Source organism: Manacus candei, unplaced genomic scaffold, assembly GCF_025592945.1.
Source record: "Manacus candei isolate 608988 ecotype Guabito, Panama unplaced genomic scaffold, ASM2559294v1 h1tg000005l, whole genome shotgun sequence".
NCBI classification, from domain to species: domain Eukaryota; kingdom Metazoa; phylum Chordata; class Aves; order Passeriformes; family Pipridae; genus Manacus; species Manacus candei.
Window position 1 is genome coordinate 21,631,388 of NW_026138053.1, and position 24,519 is coordinate 21,655,906.

The 24,519-nt window shown below is 43.9% G+C and overlaps 1 protein-coding gene across 5 annotated transcripts in view; it reads right to left on the reverse strand.

The window, feature by feature from the left end:
* Positions 1 to 3,834: 3,834 nt before the first annotated feature.
* MTA1 (metastasis associated 1) overlaps positions 3,835 to 24,519 on the reverse strand; it is a 229,881-nt gene continuing 209,196 nt past the window's right edge. For 2 of the 5 annotated variants that reach the window (XM_051805107.1, XM_051805081.1), the window contains 6 exons: positions 24,276 to 24,428; positions 23,491 to 23,526; positions 17,764 to 17,775; positions 12,844 to 12,875; positions 9,838 to 9,989; positions 3,835 to 5,507 (listed from right to left, as the gene is read on the reverse strand). In XM_051805107.1, coding sequence (XP_051661067.1) covers positions 5,369 to 5,507; positions 9,838 to 9,989; positions 12,844 to 12,875; positions 17,764 to 17,775; positions 23,491 to 23,526; positions 24,276 to 24,428 — 524 coding nt within the window. In that variant the 3' untranslated portion in view covers positions 3,835 to 5,368. The remainder of the gene's footprint in view (positions 5,508 to 9,837; positions 9,990 to 12,843; positions 12,876 to 17,763; positions 17,776 to 23,490; positions 23,527 to 24,275; positions 24,429 to 24,519) is intronic. The other 3 variants (XM_051805091.1, XM_051805099.1, XM_051805117.1) reach the window with 3 other exon arrangements.

Consider the following 24,519-nt stretch of genomic DNA (forward strand, 5'->3'; position numbering starts at 1 on the left):
TCCGAGGGCTGGCACAGCAGAAGGAAAAGTGTGGAAAGTGGCTGCCCAGCTTTCATTGTCTGTGGCCCACATGCACACCACCTCCAGGACACAGCTCTCAGCGAGCTCCTGGGGTAGGGATGGGGCTGGACACATAATCCAGCACCTCACAAGTGCTGTGATGTCTCCATGGCACCATCTTCTTCTTCAGCATCACAAGGGGGAAGACCCGCCCATTAGGATGCATTTGCCCCCAGCGCTCACCAAACAATGTGGGCATCTTCCTGGGATGCAGGGAAAGGAGCGAGCCAACACCCCCGGCTCGGCTCCTTGTCCGCACGCTCCACACGCTCCTCTCTCGCGTGTCCTGCCCGGGGGCAGCCAAGACGCAGGCAGGGGGAACAAACTCGCTCCTGCTCAGATGGAAAATCTCTGAACCAGCACGACTTGGCTGGAACCCTCCAGGAAGGACCTGTAAATCTGCTCGCTGTGACGCTGCCAGCATCCCACGGAGCACTGGATCCAGGTGGAGAGTCCCCTTGCAGGCAGGAAGGGAGGAAGCTGTCTGCAGAAAGATGCTGAATTTACGTTATTCATACTCGCTCCAGGAATGTGGTGAATGAACTTGCAAAGCCCAGGGCAGGAATCAAGTGTGCTTCAACCCTGACCTTGCCTGACTTTCTTCCAGGCTGAAGAGGAGGTGGAGACAAGCCCCCATCCCATCTGAATTTACTGTGTGCCTCTTCTTGTGGCAGCTTTCCTCCCCCTGCATGCATAAAATGTGATCATCAGAGACTGAGTCTTTCACCAGGTTTCAAACGTGGCCAAGCAGGGCAAACCCCTTCTGTCAGCCCCCAGGAAGGGAAGAGAGGGCAACAGGAACATGAGGACATGGGCCATGCCAGCCTCCTCCCTCAGGGGGGGCAGTAAAGACATGCTCAAGACACATGCCCAAGACATGTTTATATCCTTAAGATGGGCATCACAGTAGATTCCATCACTGTTGGCTCTTGCAGGCTCACCTAGAAAAACACTGACTAAAAAGTACATTTACAGGAAAAACCCCAAACAAACCCTCGCCAGCTAGAGAGGACTGTCATGCCTCGACTTGCCTTTCTGCAGCGATCTCTCCTTTCTTTCTCTAAAGCTGCTGCCAAAGCTTATTTGGGTTAATGGTGTTTTTAAGCCTGTGCCCTCTTGATGGATTAAGAAAACCAGAAAAGATGCAGGGTCCAGTTTCTGTAACTGTGTCAAACCCCTGCTTCCCCCAGCCAGTCAAAATCTGCAAGCTTTTATTCACGCCCAGAAATCCCCCAGGCTGGCACAACTCCCATGCCTGTGCTCAGGCCCACATCCCTGTGTAAGCAGGTAAGTGCCCTCTCCTCCCACGGCAGTGGGAGGCAGCTCCACCATGATGCAAGCCGACCATCCAAAAAAGCCTTTCCAGCTTCCCAAGGTCTGGTTTGTGTAACACTCTCTCTGAGAGCCAGAGCCCGCAGCAGAGCTGGCACCGTCTCCAAATTTCCATTTCAAAGGCAATTTCAGCGTGTATTTTGCTTTACAACTCTCCAGTAGTGTCCCGGTTACAGCCCTCCTCCCACAGCAGGAATGCCAGGTTCAGAATTGTTAGTTTTGGTCATGCTTTGCTTTTTTTCATACTGTTTCAGCAGTGCTGTTACAGTCAGGGCGCTGCCTTCATGTTACAGCAGCAAAAGCAGAGATCACAGGGAGCTGCTACTGACAGGCTGGTAAAATGCAAAATGCAACGTAAAAAAAAGCTCCCAAAATACCACAGTTAACTTCAAAAAAAAAATCAAAATCTGTAACAAAAGCATTTTGGCATAAAATATTGTTGGAATGTTTGGATTTCTGTTTTGTTTTTTAAATACTTTCCTGACCAGCTTCCTGCTTCTTTTAAGCCTGTAAAATTGCAAGCACGGTACTGAGTCTGGAGGCCAGCACGCTCCATCCACGTGAGCACGGAGCACAGCCTTCTCCAAGGGATCAGAGCTGAGCCTGTGACATGCCTGCTCCCACGTCTGCTAGCAAGAAAGGCAAGTGAAAGATGGGGATGCCAGGGACACATGGCTGAAGGGAAACACCCAAATGCATGTGGCAAAATTTACTACGGTCCTGGACGCACGTGTGGTAGACCTGACCTGCTCCAGGTGAGCACTTCCAAACTCCAGGCTCTGCACATGGAGCTAATGCACCCAAGTTCCTGCCTGGCCCTCACTGCAGCTCCCAGCAGAATGTGTCCCCTACAACCTCAGGGGCTCTTAAGGAGGTAGAAGCAAGGGGCAGAAGGGACACAGAAAATGGGACAGTACCCCAGCTGTATGAATGTTGTTTTATTTTTACAAGGCTCTAGAGCAGGAGGGTGAATAACTACAGGCAATTCCTGCAGCTACAGAACATGAATGTGAATACAGGAGAGGCTGGTACAGGAGAGGCTTAGTGACAGCAGTCGGCTTAAGAGAGTGACGCCTCAGACTTGGATAGGTCAGTGGCAGGACCACTCACTGCACTTCCCAAGAACCAGCATTTTCCTTCCGTTGCTAAAGGTATCTTCCAACCCCTCCTCCCAAGCTGGTACAAACATAAGCCAGTAAAACACATGGCAGTGGAGTCTGCTACCACATGCCAAAAAACAGCATCCCTATTGAAGGACACACAAGGATCCTTCAAAGTCAGGGCAGCACAGGACATGCTCTCTCCTTGCCTGGACTTGTTCCCAGAGCAATCTCTGGAGCTGCTCCAAGAAAGCTTTTAAGTTGCTGGAAACTGCAGGGCTGGCACCCCCATGTGGTTCCTGAGCCCTCGGTGCAGCTGGAGCCGCTTCTCACCAGGCTCATCCATAGTTCATCCACCAGGAATCACAGTGCAGAGACTCTGGCACACCAGGGTGTCAGAGCTGCCCCAGCCCCAGGCAGAGCACAGGTCTCTGCTACCGCAGAGGCATTGGCTCAAAATCCCACCACAGAGGGGCTGAAGCCAACTTGGGCATGGAGTTTTTCAAAGTGATGTATTCAGATTTCATTTTGATACAGGAAGGAATCCCTATGAGAGCTTTCCCTCACAGAGAAAAGCGTTACAAAACCTTCCTGCAGCTGACAATGTTTCTTATGTACAAAAGGTTAATCCTAAAGATTGATGGAGACTAAAGTAAAACTGCCAATTGTCACTGGTGCCTTGCCCTGGAGGCTTTTGTGCCCTGGAGCTTGTGCCCTTCCTGATTAGCATATCCTTCAGGAATGGCTGTTCCATTCCACTTCTAAGTTATGGACAGGAAACATGACCAGTAATATAGGATACACTTACATCTGCCAAGTTGCACAGCTACTCACAGCCACAGAGTAAATCCTACCACTGCTGAGCAGCAAACAAGACCAAACATGGAGCCTGCGCCGCTCATCCCAGCGAGGACCGGCCGTAGCAACACAGAATGACAGAACTGCCCCCGGGTTGGGTTGCTGACCTCCAGGGATCTCCCTCTGCCACATGCCAGTCATGCCCTGAGCAGTAGGACACATGAGCCTCTGCGGACAAAAGGCTCATTCAGAGCCCCGGCGCTGCATCTGCTGCCACGTTTCAGAGGAGGAGGGAGGGAGATGCTGAGGAGGGAGCTTGAACCACTGGAAATGTTTAAACTGCACATGAGGGGAATCAAACTGTGAGTGACTCTTGCCCTGTACAACATAACAGCACCAGTGGCACAGGGATGCACAAACACTGGAGAGCAGAGCACGGCTCCAGGACGGGAAGGAAGGTGCAGAGGTGCGTGCACCAGGCAGATGGTCCCCGAGCTGCGGCGGCTATTTCACAAGAGACAAAAAGCAGATGTTTCACAAAAGCTCACTTTCCAGGTTTATTAAGTAAAGTTAACTGAATTGTTTTCATTTTGTGGGGATTCCTTTCCGTCTAACCTGGCAGGTTAGCAGAGTTGCACAGAATCACGGTTGGACTGTGATAACCCAAATACAACTTTGGCTCATCTCACCGCTGACACATATGGAATGACTTGGGGGTTATTACATGCTGTGTCTGCTTGAGGCAGGTACATGTACAGATCAGCACAAGTTGCAAATGATAGTTTACATCCTTTCAAAACCAAGCAGGGCATTCAGCAAATGCACTGCCATGAGAAGACATATGAAAAAGAAATGATACAGACTTGCAAATACATAAGAAGTTCAAGAGATGCAAGAAACCTCAAACACAAGAAATGTCAAGGGGGAAAAAAACCACTTAATTTCAGACACAATGTGTTCAAATGAAAAGCCATCTGTAATTCAAAGTCCCTTCAAAATGGGAAACATACAGTAATGCAATTAAAGAGAAACCAGGTCTCATCCTGGGAAACGTGTCCAAAAGCACTGATGCACAAACAGGTTCAGAGTTCTAAGCAAAATGTCCCTGGGCATTGGTGTACTTGACTCTTGGAGCCAGAGCAAAGCAACTCATTACACTTGCTGGGCCTACTGCTGGCTCTTGGTGGCCTAACAGCACGTAGGATTCCAGGTGTCATAGAGAAGGCAGCACACAAACTGCTGGTTACTGGGAGAAATGCCACGGGCCACATCTCCCAGGGAGCAACTACAGTAAGGACACCTAATTCTGGTAGCCTGGCCTCCACTGCACACAACGTTAGTGTAATGTTCTGCAAGGTTCTTCAGTTCTTAGCTCACTCCTTTCTCAGCCTGAGTTGGTTCTGTCTTGTGCATGAGCACAACCGGCTGTGCAAAATGATCCAAAAAACAGAAGGGACAGGACCAAAGAAAACTGGCTGAACCTGGGGCTGGCTTTCAGCTCCTATTTTCAAATAGCAGTTAAAGGTTGGAAATTTATCTACAAAAGAAATAATATAAATGAAATAAAAAAATGGCACCGTCCACAAAATTTAAAAAAAAAAAAAGGAAAAGAAAAATCTTACAACACAGCCTCATAAAAATGGCTTTGCAATGAGAGCTCAGTCACAAAATGAAGGGTTCTAGCTCTTCGTACATCAGAAGAGGAAACAAAGCTAAAAAGTACTAGTCCACATTCTCTTAATAAGTTAAACTTACTTTCCCTCCCCCTGTCTACAAAAGGGGTAGAAGCAAAAGGGAAAAGAGGCTACCAAAAATTAAAAAAAAAAAAATAAAGAAAAAGAAAAAAAAGAGAAGGAAAGAGCGTGAGAGAGAAAGACAGAGAGAGACAGAGAGAGAGCAGTCTGTGGTCAGAGGCTCAGAGCAGGGCTGAGTTCCTTTTAAGGGTTTAAAAGATGCAAAACAGTTCCTCAAAAGTTCCCTCTCTTCAACAGTTAGTTCAATGCTGTAGCCATAGAAACTCAAGTAGATACTGGAGGAGAGATTCTGTGGGGCAGATCCGCCGCCGTGCGCAGCGTGTGTTAATCCTCGATGATTATGGGTTCATCATTCATGGGCTGGCGGAGCTGCACTGTCTGGATGGGCCGGAGGATAATAGGCTTGTAAGGGCGTCTGGCGGCTCGCTTGGCTTCGGAGGAGGAAAGCAGCTTGCGGATTTTCCTGCAGACAGTAAGGAAGAAAGGAAGGGATTACAGAGACTGGATGCTAAGGCAGCATAGGTTTCTCCCTTTCTCCAAGGGAAACCAGGCCTACACATGCAGGGGCTGCTCGCTAATGGGGTAGGCTGACTCTGGTTCTTTTTGCTACGTCCTCCCTGGGAAACTTAGGTTTTCTGATTATAAACCCCTCAATGATGAGGAAATTGCATACTCTGTTCCAGAATCCTTCCCCCTCAGAGCAGAAGGCATTCTGGTCCAGCCTTGTAGCACCAGGGTCTACTGCTGTGAATATAACATGTGAAATGGTCGGGATAGTCTGTTTCTATACCACCGATTTATTTTGAATTTATTTTCATCAGTCGGACATGCTGGAGGCAGCTTTGTGTGAATTTATAAAGCCAAGTTACAACCAAACCTCTTCTGGCAACGCTGGTCACTTCCCACCTGCTAATGCAGAGCACTCTGCTGCTCCTCAGCCCCAAGCAGGAGCACACAGCTCCTGGAAACCCACAGCACAACATGGAGCTGTGCCTCAAGGCTGAGCTGTGCAGGGTTGCTCCGTGACAGCCTCTAACCAGTGAACCAGTACTGGAGCCTTTCCCCCCCGCTGGGAACACTAATAGGATGTCTCCTCCTCTTATTTCTTCCACACTATGTATGCCCATCCCAAAAATGGGCAATATTCATATCTTGCATTTGTTAAGGATTTCCCTATATGTTACAAGACTGGCAGCAAGTCTTATCAGATGCAGGAAGCAGTTTTCCATATGGAGAGAAAGCAAAAGAGACAGAGAAAAGGGAGAGAGGATATACCAAAGTTTTAAAATTACCAAAATAAGTTAGACAGGGACAATACTGAATGACTGCTTGTTTCTTTTTGTCAATACCAGGCTTAGACCTAAAGGAAGTATCCCAAAAAAACCCCCATCAAAATCAAAAAACCTGCAACAATAAAAAATGTACTGTGTAATGAGAATGAGGAATTCTTTTACAGAGGATGTCGTAGTGGTCAAAGGCATATAGAGATTAGAGAGGAAAGTAATAAATATTCACAAGAGTAGTGCACCAGTACCCACTATGCACAGCCTTGAGCTGAGGAACTGGGGCAACAGGGAGGGTCTGATAAAGCAGCACTGCCTTCCCTTGCAGGCTCCTGATGGAATGAGTTTTTGGCTTAGCATGAGACCTGAGGAGAAGGGCTTTACAGTTCACATCTCAGCCATCTATCCCCCAAATTTGGTTAGTGAACATTGCTGGGACCAAAAATCCCTTTTGTTGGTTGTTGAGGTTTTTTCAGTTGGTTGGTTTGGTTTATTTGTCAATGGAAGAGATACATTCTTACTGAGCTGATGCCTATCACTGTGTTATGATTTCTGTCTTTGAGATACGATGGTTGCTGAAGAAAGTGGTCCTTCTCTCCTGTAAAACTTACCCTTAGCATCACAACAAGTGACAAATCATCAAATCCAGCTGAAGATTTTGAATTGGCTCTTGTCAGATTTGGTCATGTCTTCACTTGTTTTTTTTGCCCACTGAACAAGACAAGTTGCTGCACAGAACTTACACTCGCACAGAAATGTCTTTTGTTTGCCCAGTGTTCCTCTTTCTCTCTTCTCTGAAGTTGGAAGGCCACAGGGAGAGGAGAGAACAAGGTGGCAAAGTGATGGTGGGGGAGAAAAAAAATAAAACCTTGATGTAATGACTTTTCCTAGACTTTTTTGGCTGCATTTGATCTCCTTTTAGCCAGCAGAGCTCCTTGCAGCACCCCCATGTGCTTTCTTAGCCACGCCACCATCTGAAACATGTCTTGTAGCAGTTCTAGATTCTGATCAGGTCACTCGCTGCCTCCACTTGCATAAGTTATAAATGCCAAGTTCCTTACTGTGAGGCTTGAATGCAGAAACTTACTCCTTTCATTCAACCAGCTTTTCAAACTACTCCCTCAGAGCCATCCAGTTTTCCAGCACCGTTCTCAACAGCACTACACAAAAAGGGGAGGAGGGAGCATGTAAAACTTCAGAAAAACCTACTTTCTGCGACTGAGAACACAGCCTGACCCTCAGCTGGAGGATGATATGCAGATATTGCAGCTAGATTGATTGCTACGGAGCCAACACAAAGCTCAAATTGTTTCAGAGCTCACAAACAAGTCTTACATTCTTGACACTGGAATGCAGCAGATGGTTCAGGGAAAAGTTAGAGGTGAAATGCCCGACAGAAAACCCGTGCCGCTGACAATGCTACAGTGCTCAGGCTTCCCTGCTCTTTAACAGGCTGCCAAAAATCTCCTTTCACCACTCATCAGTCAGCTAAGCAGCAAGGCTGTCAGACAAAGACTTTTTTTTTCTTTTTCTTTTCTTTCTTTCTCTATTTTTAAATAGAAGAGATAAGATCTTACTGAGCTGATGTTTATCGCTGAACTACGATTTTCATTAGAGATGTGCTGGTTGCTGTGGGACTCCTCTTTCCCGTGTCAGTGGTTCTGTATAAGCAAATGATTCCGAGTCTTTACAGTAAATTGTTGCACGACCAACACCACACTTGATGAATATTCTCACTGTTCTGTACAGGTCAAAGGGCAGGACCTTATACTGACACACTGCTACCACACACCTGCAGTATTTCATGTGGGTTGGATGATGAAGATATCAAGAAGTGTTTCGTAGATGTAGGATTATGAAATAAGCCTTGAGCATCTAAGGAGTGAATCAGAGACCATACAGCCTGCATCTACAATGGCATGTGAATCTGCCAGAGCTGCAGGTCTGAAACAGGGTTCTAGTACCTCTTTATCAAAGCAAGATGGCAACGGGAATAAGGAAACTGCTTCCCCTGAAAATTAAAAACTTCTTTCACTTAATTTTCAATCATATATGGAACCCCACTGCTTTCTTTCACAGCACCTTGCAGGCGCAGAAAGAAGGGAAAGACATGGTCAAGATATGAGCTGGTGTGAAATGCATAGTTGCATTAGAGGTGTCCACAGGATCAAGTCTGACAGGGAAATTTATTTCATGTTTCTTCTGAGTTCTTACAGGGTGTTTCCTGCCCTGAAATCTGATGATCCAATAGATCAGTGGTTAGTAGCTCCAGCATTACCAGTCTCAGCTTGTCTATGAAGCCCACCGTTGGTACTAGGCCCACAGACACTTGACATGCTTTGCAGGCTAAGATGGAGGTTGGGGATATCAAGACTGACTATTCACTTCATGCTGAACAAATCAATACTCAGAGCAGTGCCAAATTAGTAGTACCGGAAGAGACAAAGCACTCAAAACTCCTGACCTCCTCAGTCACTTGTAAGGGCTCAGACATCCAGTAATTGTCAGGTCCATCTCTGCAAGAAGCTGGAGAGAAAGGTAAGTGCTTCTCTGCTGTTGGGGCACTGATACTGCAAGTGTTGATAACTGCAGGCTTCAGACCATGACAGAAGCCAGACGACACCTCTGCTCTCAGAGAAGGCTGGAAAGCAGGGCTGCAGCTTTGCTCTGACCTTCTTCAAGGTCGCCCAGGAGAGAGACATCAAGTTCTTGGGAGGAAACCACACAAGCCTTCTCACCACACCCAGGAGCAACTCTCCCTCCCTCCCTAGTAATAATAATACTGGGAACATACACACAAAGCATTTGCATTAGGGATCAGGCCACATAGCTTCTACCACTCTGCCAGCAGTCTGTAAACAGAGTTTAATGTGAAACTCACACAAGGAGTTTCTTTTGCTATTTTTATCCTGTGGGCAGAGCAACAAGAGGGACTAGTAGAAGCAGTACCATCAAAGGAGGACACTGCGGGGCTAAATCTCACCACTAGTGGTGGCAAATATAAACCACCAAAGAAATGAGTCAACTCAGCCCACGGAAACCCTCTGTCACTTGCAGATTTCAGTACCCAGACACACTAGGAGGTGTTCTGAAAGGTAATACAGGAGAGTTCAACATGCAAGAGGGCACGCAGAGCTCTGTGTATAGGTGGCTCTGCTCCACAGCATCACCTATGAGCCAGGGGGCCCCAATCCTGTCCCACTGCAGTGGGACCTCCATGGGAAGTGATGGGTCTGAACCAGGTGAACTTCTCATCCCAGTCTTCCTCCCCTTTGTGCCCATCTCTTACAGTAACTCCTCTGGAAGAAGAAGAATCTGCTCTCTCTGGAATGCAAGTGCATGATGAGGTATTTCCCAGCCTTTACTCACCTCAACACTGGCAGTGGTCTCTGCCTTCAGTTTGTAGCAACAGATCTGCTGACGAGATCCCTGTCTAACCACAACATCAGCTGCAGCACCCACAAACCAAAAGGCCTCCCCTTAAATCCTCTGAAAGACCATGTTTCCTACCTGGTTTCTTCAGTGGCCATGTAAAAAACATCGTCTGGTGCATCAATCCAGTTCATCCTCCTCCTTTTCACTGGAGGCATGGATCCACCACGAATTAATCGGACTTTTGTTGGGTATGATTTCCCATTGAGCAGCAAGTTTCGGCTTGGTCCCTAACGTGATACATAAAAATGCACAGTTACGGACTGCAACAAACCTGCAGCAGCATGTGAAAAGCACTCAAAGGAAAAGAGAATTAAAGTTTTCGGGTAACTTGTTGAGAGTTTATGATAAAATACTTCCCCTCTGGCCCAGAACACAGAATTCACATATAAGCAATTGTTCACAAGCAATACAAGTTAGGCACCTTCAATATGCAATAGGACAGCAATACTCCAGCGACAGGACAAATAATAAAATGGCAGGCATTACCAATAATCTGTTGCTTGTGTCTGAAAGATGACATCAAGTTCAAAAGATTGAGCATAAGAATTAAGATTTCAGCTACTACATAAATCTAGAGCAACTCTATTGATTTCAGGGAAGGAAATCTAGCTACAGAGCAAATCAAACACAAAAATCAGTATTTACAGTTATTCTGTGGTACTAAACTTACCCATATCCTTTTTGTTCTAGGGAGGTTAATATTTAATGAGGATAGTATAGAATTAAATACATTGTTGAAAACAAATCTTTTATAATAAAATCCTTTTACTACTGAACACCACAGATTTCCCATAACAGATTTCCAACAACAAAACTTTTGCTTTGCGGATGAACACAGGCATAATTTTCTAGACCCACAGTAACCCCCCTTTGACTCAACTGGAAAAACATGAACTGTTATTAAGAGAGGTGCAGATGAAAGGGAGAAAAGTGTTAAGCTTCTCAAATGCAGTTGTCCTTGATCATTGAAGTCCAGTTCTGCTGCCCCTCTTCCTGCTGATTAGCGCATTGAGAAATCCCACTGAAATCAGTAACACTGAACAGTCGGGAAAGATGCAAAATGAAGGCCCAGAAAATTTGATATGAATAAATTAAAGCTGGTCAGAAAATGTCCTGGTATAAATTTAATTCATCTGAAGTCAGACCATCTCCCCAGATGCACCAAGGCTTCCCCTTCTGCCCACGGAATGGGAAACTGAGCATGTAAGTCAGAGATGTCTGCACTGGGAGATCCACCCCAGAAGGAACAGTGGGGACGTGAGGTGTTCAAATCCTTAAGTATCACGTCATTGCAAAAGCTCAACCAAATTTTAACACCTTGACTTACAAAGGGAAAACTTCAGTCTGACAACCAAGGGAAAAAAACCCAACAAAACCCTGCATCTATTTCATTTTTTATCTGAGGAGAAAATAAAAAATGATAGATGACTTTTTTTTGACCAGCCTTAATCAACTGCTCTAGCAAGATCTGCTTCCTGTAGAACATCAGGGCTTTAGAGCTAAACAAACAAAATCCCACCTTTTAAAATCCTAAGCTCTTTAAAACTGTTGCATATGAGTGCAATAACAATTTAATTTCTTAGTTGCCCAGCTCCATGTGAAACAAGAGAACTTCGGCACCACAGCAGACCACTGAAATACTTCAACAACTGCTTTTAGATTTGGCATTTGTTAAGCAAAAGGTTTCAAATAAAAGCTTTTCTGATGGCTTTTTTTTTTTTCCTCCACCAGGTTTCTCCAAGAAAATCCTTTTGTTGAAGTTGCAAAGGATATTTTTTCCACATGTGCAACATACACAGGAGAGCAACTCCGGAAAACGTTCTTGAAAATACCTAGAAAGGGCACCCTTGTCCTTCCAGGTTGCCTTTTCTCTACCTGCACAGTGAAATCTATTTCAAATGATACATCCTGAAATGCAGACCTTTTATTTTTCATTCAGTAGCACATTTTAACAGGCAACCAGAAATCAAGACAGTTCTGGGGGTTTCACTCTAAAACACCTGAAAAGTATTAGGTCATCACAGATTTCTCCCACTGCTCTGAGCTGGTTTATTCAGCAGACACAAACAAGTAGCCAGTCTCCTCAGTGACACAAAATTAAGCTGAATTCATGGAGGAATACAATTTACCACTTCAGATCAAGGAACAAACCAAAGGAATACTCTGTTATTACAAGCAGCCTGGCATGCTCAAGTTGTAGCCTCCCCTCAGGACTCTACACACTATCCCAGAACATTGTCAGATTTAATAATGCCTGTGATCGCTGTTCAGTGACCACCAGTCACACCTGCTGCTGACTAACCTGTGTCACAGGGACTCTGCAGACACCAATGCATTGTGGCAGTTCAGCTAATGAGGCAAACCTCACTTTATCAGCATCAGAAGATTATTTGGGGGGTGGGGGGGAAATATGCTTGAAGTTGTCTCCCATAAGCCACATGTAAGGGCCAAAAGGGATGCACAGCCTCTGCACTGGCCCCTTCACACTGGGGTGAATTTCATGAGAAAGCATTTTGCCAGAGACACATCACTGAGACTGGCTATTTGCTTCTGTCCTTTATTAAACTCAGCACAATAGATGAAAGGCTAGGAATAATTTTTACTCAAAAAAAAAAAAAAGGAACATAAAATACAAGCATTCTCAGCAGACAACTTGCACACCAACTTCCTAAAAAACAAACAAACAAACAAAAATCCCTGTTTTCCAAACAAACCTTCCATCATTTAAACCTTTCTCCTGCAGGGAAACACATTCCACCTAGAAACACATCCCAAAACTTTGCTGTAAACAGCCACTCAGTTTCTGCATGAGCAGAAACAAAATGTTCCATTCAAAACAGGATCTCATTTGTAGATAAACAGGTAGATAGATTTGAGGTTTAAAATGTATTTAACCAATTGGATGTTTCGTATGCCCAAAAAGAAATTTATTTTTTTTTTAACTTTTCAGTTAATTGGGAAATGTGACCAGCTGCAAACAGCAAAGGTGGAAGTGAGCACTACGGTTTAATGGGGTGTTCTATCTAGCACGGGTTAATAATTCTTCTTTTCCCTGTTTTGGTTAAATGAACATTCTCTTACCATTTGTCTGGTTTGTCCGTGGTTAGGCAGACCTAACAAACAGGAAAGAGAATAGAGCTGGTAAGACCATTGCTTTTCCAAGACAGAAAAAAGTACAAAATCAAAACACACGCAGCTATGATTGCAACTGTGTTGTTTTGCTAAGGCTAGAGCTGTCTACTGAACTAACTTCTCCCATCCTAGAAAAGTGTCTGAGAAAAGAGCTTCCTTAACAACATGGTTTGAAGAGCAGAGGCCCCAAGTCACAAACACGTTCCCTTCGCCCAGACTTTTCTGCGTTAACTCTCACCTTCTTCAAACTACCACTAAAAAGTACACCTCCTCTTTCAGATCCAAGGTTTTCCCCAAGTCTTGGGAAAAATCTGACGTTCTGTTTTTACTTTGAGGAATTTACTGACGTCAAGGAGGAGAAGGTGGAAGGCATTATTCACTGTCAGGACAGCAACAAACAGAATCTTTCCATCCTCCTTGGGGTCCCCTGGGAACCCCTCGGCTCAGACGTCAGCTACAAGCTGTTAGCAAACAGAGCGTATCTGCTGAACCTACCACGAGCAAATACTTCCACAGGCGTAGCTCCATCAGCCACAGAGCACAGTGACTCCAGCTACCAAACAAAGCCCTTCCCCAGCAACACAAACAGCACCCTACAGCACCGAGCACAACAGCTTGGTCTGAGGAGGTGCTTCGCTGCACTATGGGGTGCCCCATCACACTGCCACAGTGCATGCACTGAACTGCACTTTGCAGACACGAGACCCTGCAGGACAAACAAAGGTCTGGGGGTTTAGGAGAAGGATGTGTTGCTGTAAGGTAGCATGGTATGGCACTATTTGGTTTTCTAAGATGCATGCTCTCAGGAAACAGCATTTCATTAACATCCGTGCACCAAACCACCTTTCTCATCCCCTTCTGTCTGAGAACCAACAATCAGTACATCAAATCCAACAGGTACTACAGGACAGGCATCAGCAAATGCTGTCACTGGCTGCAGAAGGTACCACTATGAATTCTGCATTCACATTCACAGCAAGCTTCACAGCTTGACCTTTGAACCCTCCCACTGCCAGTGAGTTAAGCTGTGATGAGAGAGCAAAACTTTTCAAAGAGTCCAGCTCATGGTCCGTATTCCAACAGGTCCCCTGAGGTTCTCCTCTGTAACACCAAACATACTGTATTTGCATCAGGTATGACAGGAAACACAAGCCACAGCAGTGTATCAGGAGGGAGGAAGGCGGAACAGGGGACATTTTCTGAGCACTGGGTATCATGACACCACATTAAAATCGACAGTTTATATCAAGTGTATTTAGCATTCTGTGTAGCTGTATGCTGTCAGCTACCCCAAATGGGAAGACACATGGTTTCAGTTTTTGCTGCATTTTTGTGTTTAAGTATCCACAGAGAAGTAACTGCCAAAAAGATTTCCACCAAATCTGTAGGACAGATGTACCAGGCACCAAATTAAAAGACCAATAACAACCTTTGGATGTTGACAAAGGCAATGCAGGCGCCAGATAATCATTCCTTTTTACATGGGAGCAGCAATTGCATCCAAAACACAGCTGTGAGCAGCCGTTTGAGATGGATGGACAAAGAGCTCCACGGATGCTGGGAAACAGCACAGCCAGCAGGATGCAACCAGAATCTGTCAGCTTAAGAGCTAAGCTCCAGCACTCGTCTTTTATTTCCCCCTTCCATAACTGAAAGATAATGTTTTCTCCATTCACAGGAGCTCTGAGAGATGTAAATCAACTGATGCTAGTCCCTGGACTGAAGCCACACATTTTGTTTTAACTGCAGTCCAGATCAGTTCTTTTCTTGTACAAAGACCATCCCTGATGCCAAAAAAGACTGGGCTACAGAAGCAGCTGATACGTGGCTGCTGCGATGACTATTGCTGGATGTATGACAGACAGTAAACAGTGCTATTCCTAAGCACCACAATTAACCCAGAATATTCCATGGGGAGAAGTGAGAGATGCAAACTGAGCAAAGGCTAAGCAGAAGTGCTGCTTGCTCTGAGCCCCAAAGCTTCAGAGCCCTCAAACAGCAGAGAAGCAGTGCTAACAACGGGTACACACCTCGCTCCCAATCTGCCATTTCTAGCACAAAGCTGCCCATGACAACTTTTTGCTCCAGTAAAATAGGACACAAAACAAAGCTACAGTTTCAATACAATTTATACTCTTGGTATCACAGCAGTAAGGTATCAATTAGCATGTTAATCTTAGTGAATTAATCCGTGAATTTTCCCTTTAGTCACACTTCGATAACTGAAGTCTGAAAGAATGAAAACAGGCACTAAAAAGATCTTATTCACTTGGCAATTAAAAAAAAATTACAGTAAAAGCATATGAAGCCAAAGCACTGCTATTAAATGAGCAACTTTTATGCACCAAAGAGATGCAGAGAGACAGCACAACATCTGTAACCCATTGCAGAACAGCTGGCAAGTCAACGGGATGCATCTGGAAACAAGGTGGCTTCTGTGCGAGAGATGAAGTCTGTGAGATGCAGACACCTCTACAAACTAAAACAATCCTCTGTCTCTGGGTGATCAGGGTACAGACAGGTAACTCACCATCTCAGACTCAGACCTGCCCCACGTGCCTGCTCCATTTTCACAGATCAAGGTTTGAGAGAGAGATGTCTCACACACATGCATCCACAAGCAGGTTAAAAGTAAGACAGCATAGGAATTTAAATCAGCAGCAGAATACAACAGTTTTGGCAGCTCCTCTCCAAGAAAAAAAACCTGTCCAACTTTATTTTATGGTGGAATGTCTAGAGAAGCCATGGGGCAGAAAGTTTTGAGGCAAACCTCACCTTATCCACATCAGAAGATCATTTGGGGGGCTAAAATGATAATCTAAGGTCCAACTGCTTGAATTTACACAGCTCCACATCAGAAACAACACTGACCTCCTCCAAATGACACAGAAATACACAAACAGCAAAAGAAGCTTTTAGGATTGACCAAACCTTTAAAACCACAAAGTGTAAAGGTCTACAGTTGTGCCTGTAAGTAGGTCTTCCGCTCTTTTGTGGTCAAAGAAATTGAAATATACTCTGAAAACTCCAGATTAAATGTTTGAGGGCTTTTTCCATAGCACTGAAAAGAACCCAAGGCCCCAGAAAATCTCCTGACATCCAATTCCTCCTGCCAGTCTCTGAAATAAAGAGGAAGTACCAGAGGAAAAAATGAAGACAAACTGAAGGTATAGCTGCAGAGAATCATAAATGTCCTTTGCCACAGATGATTCTACATTGTTATTGAAATGGTAATAAAACATCTAATCCCTGTACAGAGATTAACTGACACCCTCAGAGCAGGCTTTCACTCCCCACAACTTAGTGCCAAAGACCTCAGAACTGTTCCTCAAGCATAAGCACAATCACAGAGATTTTGGCTGAAAACCAGTCCAGCAGGTTACTATGCCCTAATGATCCTTTCTTCTTGAAGTATCAAAGCTGCAGATGAATATACTTTCACCTAAGGAAGCACAGGTGGGGAAAGACTACCACAAACAGCAACACAAGTCTGCTGCTACTGGGAAACTACCTCTCAGTCAACCAACCCGTTCCTTTTCTAACACTCTCCATTTCATTTGAATCTCATGCTTTCAGATTTGTTTAAAATAAAAATTCTGAATGAGAGAATACCTAAACTTCCAGCAGCAATTAGAGCACCACCCCAAGAGCACACTGAGGGAGCAGGGGATAGGTGGCACCCAAGAACATTGAGTGAAGTGGTGGAATCTCATTTCCCAATGGAAAGCAAACCAGCACATCTGTTCCCACTGGTAGCCTGACACTAAACATGCTCTTTGCTGAGCCAGTCCCACCCCCTGCGACTCCAGAGAGAGGACCTCAGCATCTCAATGGCAGCATACAAAAACCACTCCCACTGCTCAGTTTCTGCCTGCTTTTTTGCCAACACCACACGAAACACAACTGCCATTTTCAGAAGCGGAAGAGCCTAAACCCTCGGCAGCATGCCCAGCACAGGCTGGAGTGCAGGGATGTTCCCATGAAGTTACTACAGCAAGTTTCAAGAAGCTGAAGCATGGACAATTTTCTGCTTGGGTAGAAACCTTCCAGTGCTTTTCCATGTGTGAACATACAACGCTGTTGCTGGATATTTACAGTCCATTTCATAGTTCGACACAAGTCTGTACAAAACTGACCCAAGTACCAAGAAGGAAGAGTAGCCCAGCTTCCAGCCACTGGACACAACCTGGAGTTGTTAAATTTATATTTATGCAAAGTTACTAACTTCAGTCAGATGGCATTTTGGTTTTTTACCTTCTGTTTACCAACGAGAAGTATCATGCAGAGCATGCAATATGCAGCAAGATTCATAAGTGCATCTCCAGTCACAGTGAATGTAGAGAATTTCACGTACACTTTCACAACCAGCAACTTTACTCCACTAAAATACATTCCTTTCAAAAATCCATACACTCTTTATATGCATGTTCCTTTTCCAAAAGGAATCCTCCTCCTGGGATTTCATCCTTCCCAGCAGTAACAAAAACATCAATAGTATCATATTTGTGAGCAAGCTAGAAAAAAAATATTAAAATTCATGCATGAATGAGGCTTGATGAACAAGGATTTCAATTCCAGGTTACTGGTTCACTTGAGGCAGTCTCAGTGTGTTGACATATACATACATACATTTTTTGCAAGCTTGCAAGAACACTTTAGCACCCCTCCCTTTCTTATAACTACCAAGAGTGTGTTATTGCTGTGAGCAGATTGAGTGTCCACCTTCTAACAATCAGAGGCTACAAACTTTCAGGAATGCAAGTGCAACAAGCAGAACAGAACATAAATTGTACCAAACACCACCTAGACTAACATTTCCTTCAAATTCTGTGGTACATAAAAACAATGTTAAATTTGCAATTTACTTACCTAGGTAAGTTCCTACCAAGATTGGCAAAGGAAAAGGAAAAAAAAGGTTTAAGATTAAAAAAGGGAAAGATTGATGTAGTTCAGAATACAGCCCAGCCCCATGCAACAAATAGAGATATACAGACTGGTTTGGTTGTAAAGAAACACAGAAGTGATCACAGTTCTCTGTTGCACAGATAAACCCAAGACAACATTAAACACACAGTAACTCCAAATGAGAGATTTTGCAAAGAGTGGCTTTAATTTTGGATGAGTAAGTATTGGTTTGTTACCCACCTCTTTCCACTAACCCCTGCATATTAACTTCATTGGATTTGGACAGCATTTCCTAAAATGCTTGGTCTAACAGGTCTCACTAATTTACTGTAACCACCTCACAGATGTGTCTCTTCATGCAAAGCTGTACCTCCTGCTACAAGTACTTCAAGGACCCTGCTAATACTTTCTGGATAGTGACAGCCAACTCCAAGAAGTCAGCAGTTACCCTTGGACAAGGATGTTAAGAATGGAGAGCTGCCATCTGTCTCACAGTTGAGCCAATCAATACTATCCACTCACATTCCAAAAAGAGCATCATATATATCCTGCCTGGCTGTAACACACTAAGTGGTTAAAAAGAGGCAACAAAACCATGCACACCTCACTGCTTTAGGATTTGCTGATCCAAGCTATGTAAACTAGAAAGCACTGAATTATTCACTATTCTTAGAGTTAGGAGTATTATACATCATATACATATATGTGTGTGTGTATGTGTGTGTGTGTATGTGTGTGTGTGTATATATATATATATGAATGATATGTGTCACATAGGTAGATTCCACTCAATTACAAATTCAGGCTTTGTACTGTCTGGGACTTTGCAATTCTGCCCTTGCACTGTTACACATTCATTTCCTCTCACATTAATTACACCTGCTCTCTACCACTGCCTTGGGATATACACTCGCCTCTCACTCAGTCAACATCTGCACCTTACTCCATCCCATTGCTCCTAGATAAAATAGTTTTTAGTAGCTGATCCATAGAGCATGATGCCCATCTGCTGATTTCATTTCAGATCTTTATCCATAACACCAAAAGAAGCTAAACACAGTATCACGGCTAAACTGAAGGCAAGTGAAAAAAATTTCACCTAACATCTGAATACAAAATCCTAAGTAAAATTCTCAAAAATAATCAGTACTTTTGTCAAATAACCTAAAGCAAGGAAGTTGCACAGGCACAAGCTTTTCAAGCAACTTGCCATTCTTTCCTGCTGCTGGCAAGAAACAGTCATTCCATTAAAAAACACTGAACATTTTCTCTCTTGTCATGAGTCAGCATTACTGTGGTTTGGATATCAACAGCTAAGGCCAGGACTTTTGCCCCATACCCCCTGTATAGCACTTTTCACTAAAGGACCAATACACCCTCCTCAGCTTTGGAAGGACAACTGGGGTCACTGCTGATAAAGGTAGAATTTTGATGCATTTTCTGCAAGGTCTAAGTCAGCTGGAAAAAAACCTCTGAGATAATTCTGGTCCCTCACATAGCTGATGTTACAGAACTTCCCTACTTTCCCACTTCAACAGCTGGTTCTCCTCAAGAACAGTTTTTCCACTGTCATGCTCATCTCTTGATAACTGAACTAAAGCCATGCTAGGCTGATGAATGCTTCAGTTTCTAGAAGTTCATTCACGTTTCCCAAAAACGAGGTGAGAGACAATGAACCAGAATACGTTAAATTGGACTGACATTCCATTTGGGTTTAGAAATCCCCAGCAGCAGAAGCAAGGTATTCCAACAGTTAATTAACCTCGCTCAAAAATCTGCAGCTTGTTTCCAGCCAAAATTTTTCTACTGTACCTTCTGGCTACTGCAGCTCATTATTAGATTCCCAGCTAGACAAAAAGCCCTCTATTATTATACTTCTGCTGCTCCTGTCAGCAGAGACAAACATCTACAACTTCCACTTTGGTAAAAGCATTTTCCATTATACAGTGTGTTTTCCAGTCCCTTCACCGTTTTCACAGCTCTTCTATAAACCCTCTCCAATTTTCAGCATTCGATCCACTACCATGTTATCAATGCAAGTTTGTTGCTGGGAAAAGCCTTCCCTTTATTCCAGCTACTCATTCATGTCCTCCCTCTTTCTGCCAATTTTAGAGTGCATGTGATGACCCTGAAAAACAAATTTGATTACATGAAAGTTAACATGGTATAAAAGAGAGGGGAGAAAAATAAAAATCTAACAATGCTCCCTCCCTTCCCCCAGCAGGAATTTGCATAGACAAGTACCACATGGATCCCACACTGGATAGGTGTAAGGAATCAAGTAAACAGGTTCCAGAACATAAAACATCCTCTCTTGTCTCTCTAGGGGAAGTTTCATGGTGAAGATTGTGAGTCAAGCTCCAGAACATTAGTGAAAAAGCAATAAACTGGTAATTTTTTTAAATCTTACTGTATTTGACAGCTTAGGGGACTCCTTGTACTTTTCATGCTCCAAAAATAGGATCCTGCAGCAATTTGTCCATGCTAATCTAATGTTGAAGGAGAGCTGGGAAGGGCACTGTACGCCTAGTGATGCCTCCAAGATGATTTAAAGAGGAGGAAAACAAAATAGATGAAAGGACTACACCCTTCTTATAAAATAGAGTGCAGGTAGTGAGGAGATGAGATTAAGAATATTTTCCTGCACTTGGAATTCAGGCACCGGTCAAAACTCAAGATGCCTGGCCAGACAAATCATATTCAAAGCCTGAAAAAGTTAAGGTCTCAAGGGTTAAGCAGAGATGAGTCAGAAAAAGAAAAGTTAAAATTACTTAGCTGGAGTTACAGTAGCAAGAGAAAAAACCAAGCAATTAAACAACAAAATTCCAAAGGAAAAACCTGAAGTACTCCTTAAAATTCAGCAATTACCATGCATAAACATGGATCTTAATGATTTACACTTAGCAAAAATACAAGCTGCTACTTGGCTCATTTCCTGCAAATAAATCTCTTGATTATATATTGCTTTACAACCTGGCCATGAGGAAGCCTTACAAACTCATCACATGTCATCAGCTCAGCAAGCAGCCATAACTGACAGTGTACATACTTCTCCTCTGATTTTTGAAGTAATAGCCCAGCACCAGCAAAGAGAGTTCAGCTAAAGCCCACCACAACAGCTGTCCACTGTCACCTGTCAGAGACTTTTGACACAGTGACCTGTCCAAACTGTAAGGCGCCTTGCAGGTGCCACCAACACAGCACAGCAGCAGGAAGCACAGAAAAACCTGGATAACCCATCCAACATTGCAGTAGGTTAACATCTCCTTGAAAACTACTTCAACATAGGTGGATATAGTGTCTTCCTGCACCTAAATTTGCGCAGAAATAGTATTTTCAGCCTCTGTGCAGTTGTTGGAGCACCAGCTTTTCTTTGCAGTACACTCCTACAGTGACCTAAGCCAGTATGTCACTGGGTATCACTAAGGGGAGAGGAGAAACATAAAAAACAACACAGAAACCCCCACAATTTCCCATAGTATCTATAGGACCCATGTAAATGCAGAATCTGATCGGTTCTACCAATTCAGTTTACCCTCATTAATCCTTTCCTTCTACTTTAGAGGTCAGTTATAATCCAGAATTCTGGATAGATGGGTTTATTTCTATCCTTTTATAGTAACTCACTTGCTGGCTCCTAAATTCCGGTCAAAAGGCTTCATTACTCTCACTGCTGTTTGCTGCTTCTTTTGAACAGTTTCAACTCATGCTCTTCCTCTCCCTTCCTGCCAACAGCCCTCCCAGATTATAAACCTATATGGTTCCATTCTCAGCACCACGATCCCACTTCTTGTATGGTGCAGGAAACCAGTGTTAGCCATGCCCACCAGCCAGCAAGGCTCACCAGCTCACATGCAAGGCAACTGGGAACCTGTGCTAAGGGGCACTAACACACAAAATGGGAACAGGACAGAAAGAGATCCACCAAACTTTCACCATCTGTTTCCCTGTGCCCAGCAGATCTCGATCCAAGTTCTTTAAACTTTGTTTCTTTGCAGGTGGTTCCCTTCCTTCCCTGTCTTGGCAAAGCTTCCAGCAACCCAGGGTCAGGAAGTATTTCAGATGTCAAACTGCAGCGTGGCAAACATTCTACATTCACAAATAAATCTCAACCAACAAGTTTAAGCTGAACTGCTCACAAAAATATTCAGTTAACACTCACTCCCTCAGCAGGTAAACAGATTTTGGGACTGAACTCTACTCTCCTACCTAGCAGTTACAGAGACAAGTACTACTGCAAGTATTTCAGTGGCTGGCTGAGAACAGATTGAGCAGGTAAAGCAGCAGGTGCTCAGGGAGACCTACACACATCTGCTTCAGAGAAACACGTATTCTGAGGAGCCTGAACAGGTACTCCTCCAAAATCTTTCTGCAAACTGCTTCAGCGACAGTTATGACTGAAATGTATCTAATCAAATACTTATACGAGCAGTGATCTGTATCTTGGAACACTAAAATAAGAAACCTCCATTTCCAGAGAATCGTCTCGGGTTATTAAGTCCAGTGCTCAGTGCAGAGAGAGCCTTCCTGAGAGAAGGATCTGTTCTTCTACTTCCCTCCTTTGAGCTTCACAAGTGCATGATCTGCTGAGCGACTCAGCAGTCCTCGTGCTGAGGAGGACATTTAGCAGGGAGCAGCTGCCATGCCCATAAGCAGGTAGTCACTGGGAGCTGTGGAAATTCAATGAGCTACTCTTCATCTACATCCCTCATTAGTGGACAAAGCTTCCAAGGAAGCAAAACTGACCAAGGCAGCAGGGCTCTGTTATTCTTCCCAAAAGACAAGTTACAAAGCACATGAAAACTCAGCAACGTGGTATCAAGGCATAAATTCCCAAAGACAGCCAGACAGTAGAACAACCACTGTCCTCACTGTTGTATTCTCCACATGCACTCATATATGCATGCATGTAAATACTGGTAACCATCCGCTGCCTCAGCCATTAATCACAAAGCTCAACATCAGGGCATGCAGTGTTGGCCAGCTCATGGGAACAGGTAAGCTTAAGTTTTTGTGTTTGCCTGTCTCACAATGACACTTGTTTAGCCTAATATTCAAAATGGGTTTGTTCCATTGAAGTTGGTAAAGTGACATCATGTATACATTTCCTGCATTATCACGAACGAAAGCTTCTGAGGTCTGTTCAGTACTCAGAACAGATTAATTTTTAAGCAGTGGAAATTTTGAAAATAGTCTTCTACTGCCAGCAGTGAAGAGAGTCTCTCACCAGTGAGACTGTCCACTCTCAGTGGAAAATACAGAGACTTTGAGACTTGATGTAAATACTGTCTTCTATTTCTTTTGGTCAGAGTGAATTCGAAGTAGTTTGAGATCCGTGAAACTGTTTTCTTAAAAGTCAGTGAAACAACACCTATTTTCAAACCAACCATCACAGCTGCCAGCAGTTTCACAGAACTGCTAGAAGACTGCTCTGTCAACTGGAGGAATTAGTAATTAATTATGAACACAGGATTTTGTGTCTTCAGTAGGGTTGTACGACTTGTCGCCTGCATGTGAAAAGCCTGAAAGGTGAACAGCATAACCATGGGTGGAAGTGGTTACCCAAGGAACACTTAGACATCAACACAGAAGGTGCACACAGACTCATTAGCCACAAAGCACAGACAAGCCAGCAGATGAAACTAAAAATCACTCTCCTAGCATAAGCTGAGCGCAGCTTCAAGGTCTTACCCCTGCTAGGCATCAACAGGCGCTTCTTCATGTTGCCTGATAGAGCACAAGTGAACAGAAAAGAGAAAAACATCACATCAGCAACCTGAACAGCAGTAGTTTTAAAAGTTCTTAATGTTAAAATACAATCAGATATCAAATGTTTGTAATTATATTTCAGATAAGCTACATATAAAGTTAAAATTAAAGGTAAAAATGAGAAAAACTCTCTAGCTCTCCCTCCCTGTTGAGTCACTTGCTCCAAGGCAGGAACAAGTTTATACCATGCCAGATCTGGCTCCTCTGCCTCCTTCAGCTAAGCAGCAGCCTGCCTTTATTGTGGCCATGCAGCCCCTGGTAGCTTTGCTGAAAGTCAGGTGACCCACACATTAGAAAGCCACCTGGGAACTGCATAGCTACTACCTACAGGTTAAAAAGCTGTAAACCTCAAAAGAAAAAGGAAACATCACTGGAAAAAGCTATTAAGCTATTCTTTGTAATACTAACTTAAAAACTCAAGTTTCTCCTTCACTATCCCAGTTGCAAGATTGGCCAAGCCAGGCAGAGTTCCACTAGCACAGCGACTTTTGTGGGCATGCACCTCCCAGGCAGTCCACATCATGTGTCTCACCCAGAAGGAGAAGTGGGACAGGTGATTTGTACAACAGGAAAAAATAGCCTCCCTCAAGAATAAGAAACTTGGAATTTATATAAAGGACTGTGGGTTTACATCATCTCTTTGTATACCGAAAGGACAGAAGGAAAAGCCTATACAGACAATATACATTTTGTGGAAAAATATTTACCATCCATTCCATTGTGTTGTTCGTAACTTCTTTTTCCCAGGATAGTTGGGGATCCATTGTTAATGACAGGCGTAAACTTAGCAGGAGTCAAATTGTTGAGAGAACTGGACAAGCTCTTCGCAGGGTCTGGTTTCGGAGGACATGGGTGAGACTCTGTTGAAAAAGAGCAAAGTGGTATTTTTTTATTAGCAAAGATACTGGAATTATAAATCTGAAAACACCCTGCAAACTTCCAAGGTGACCA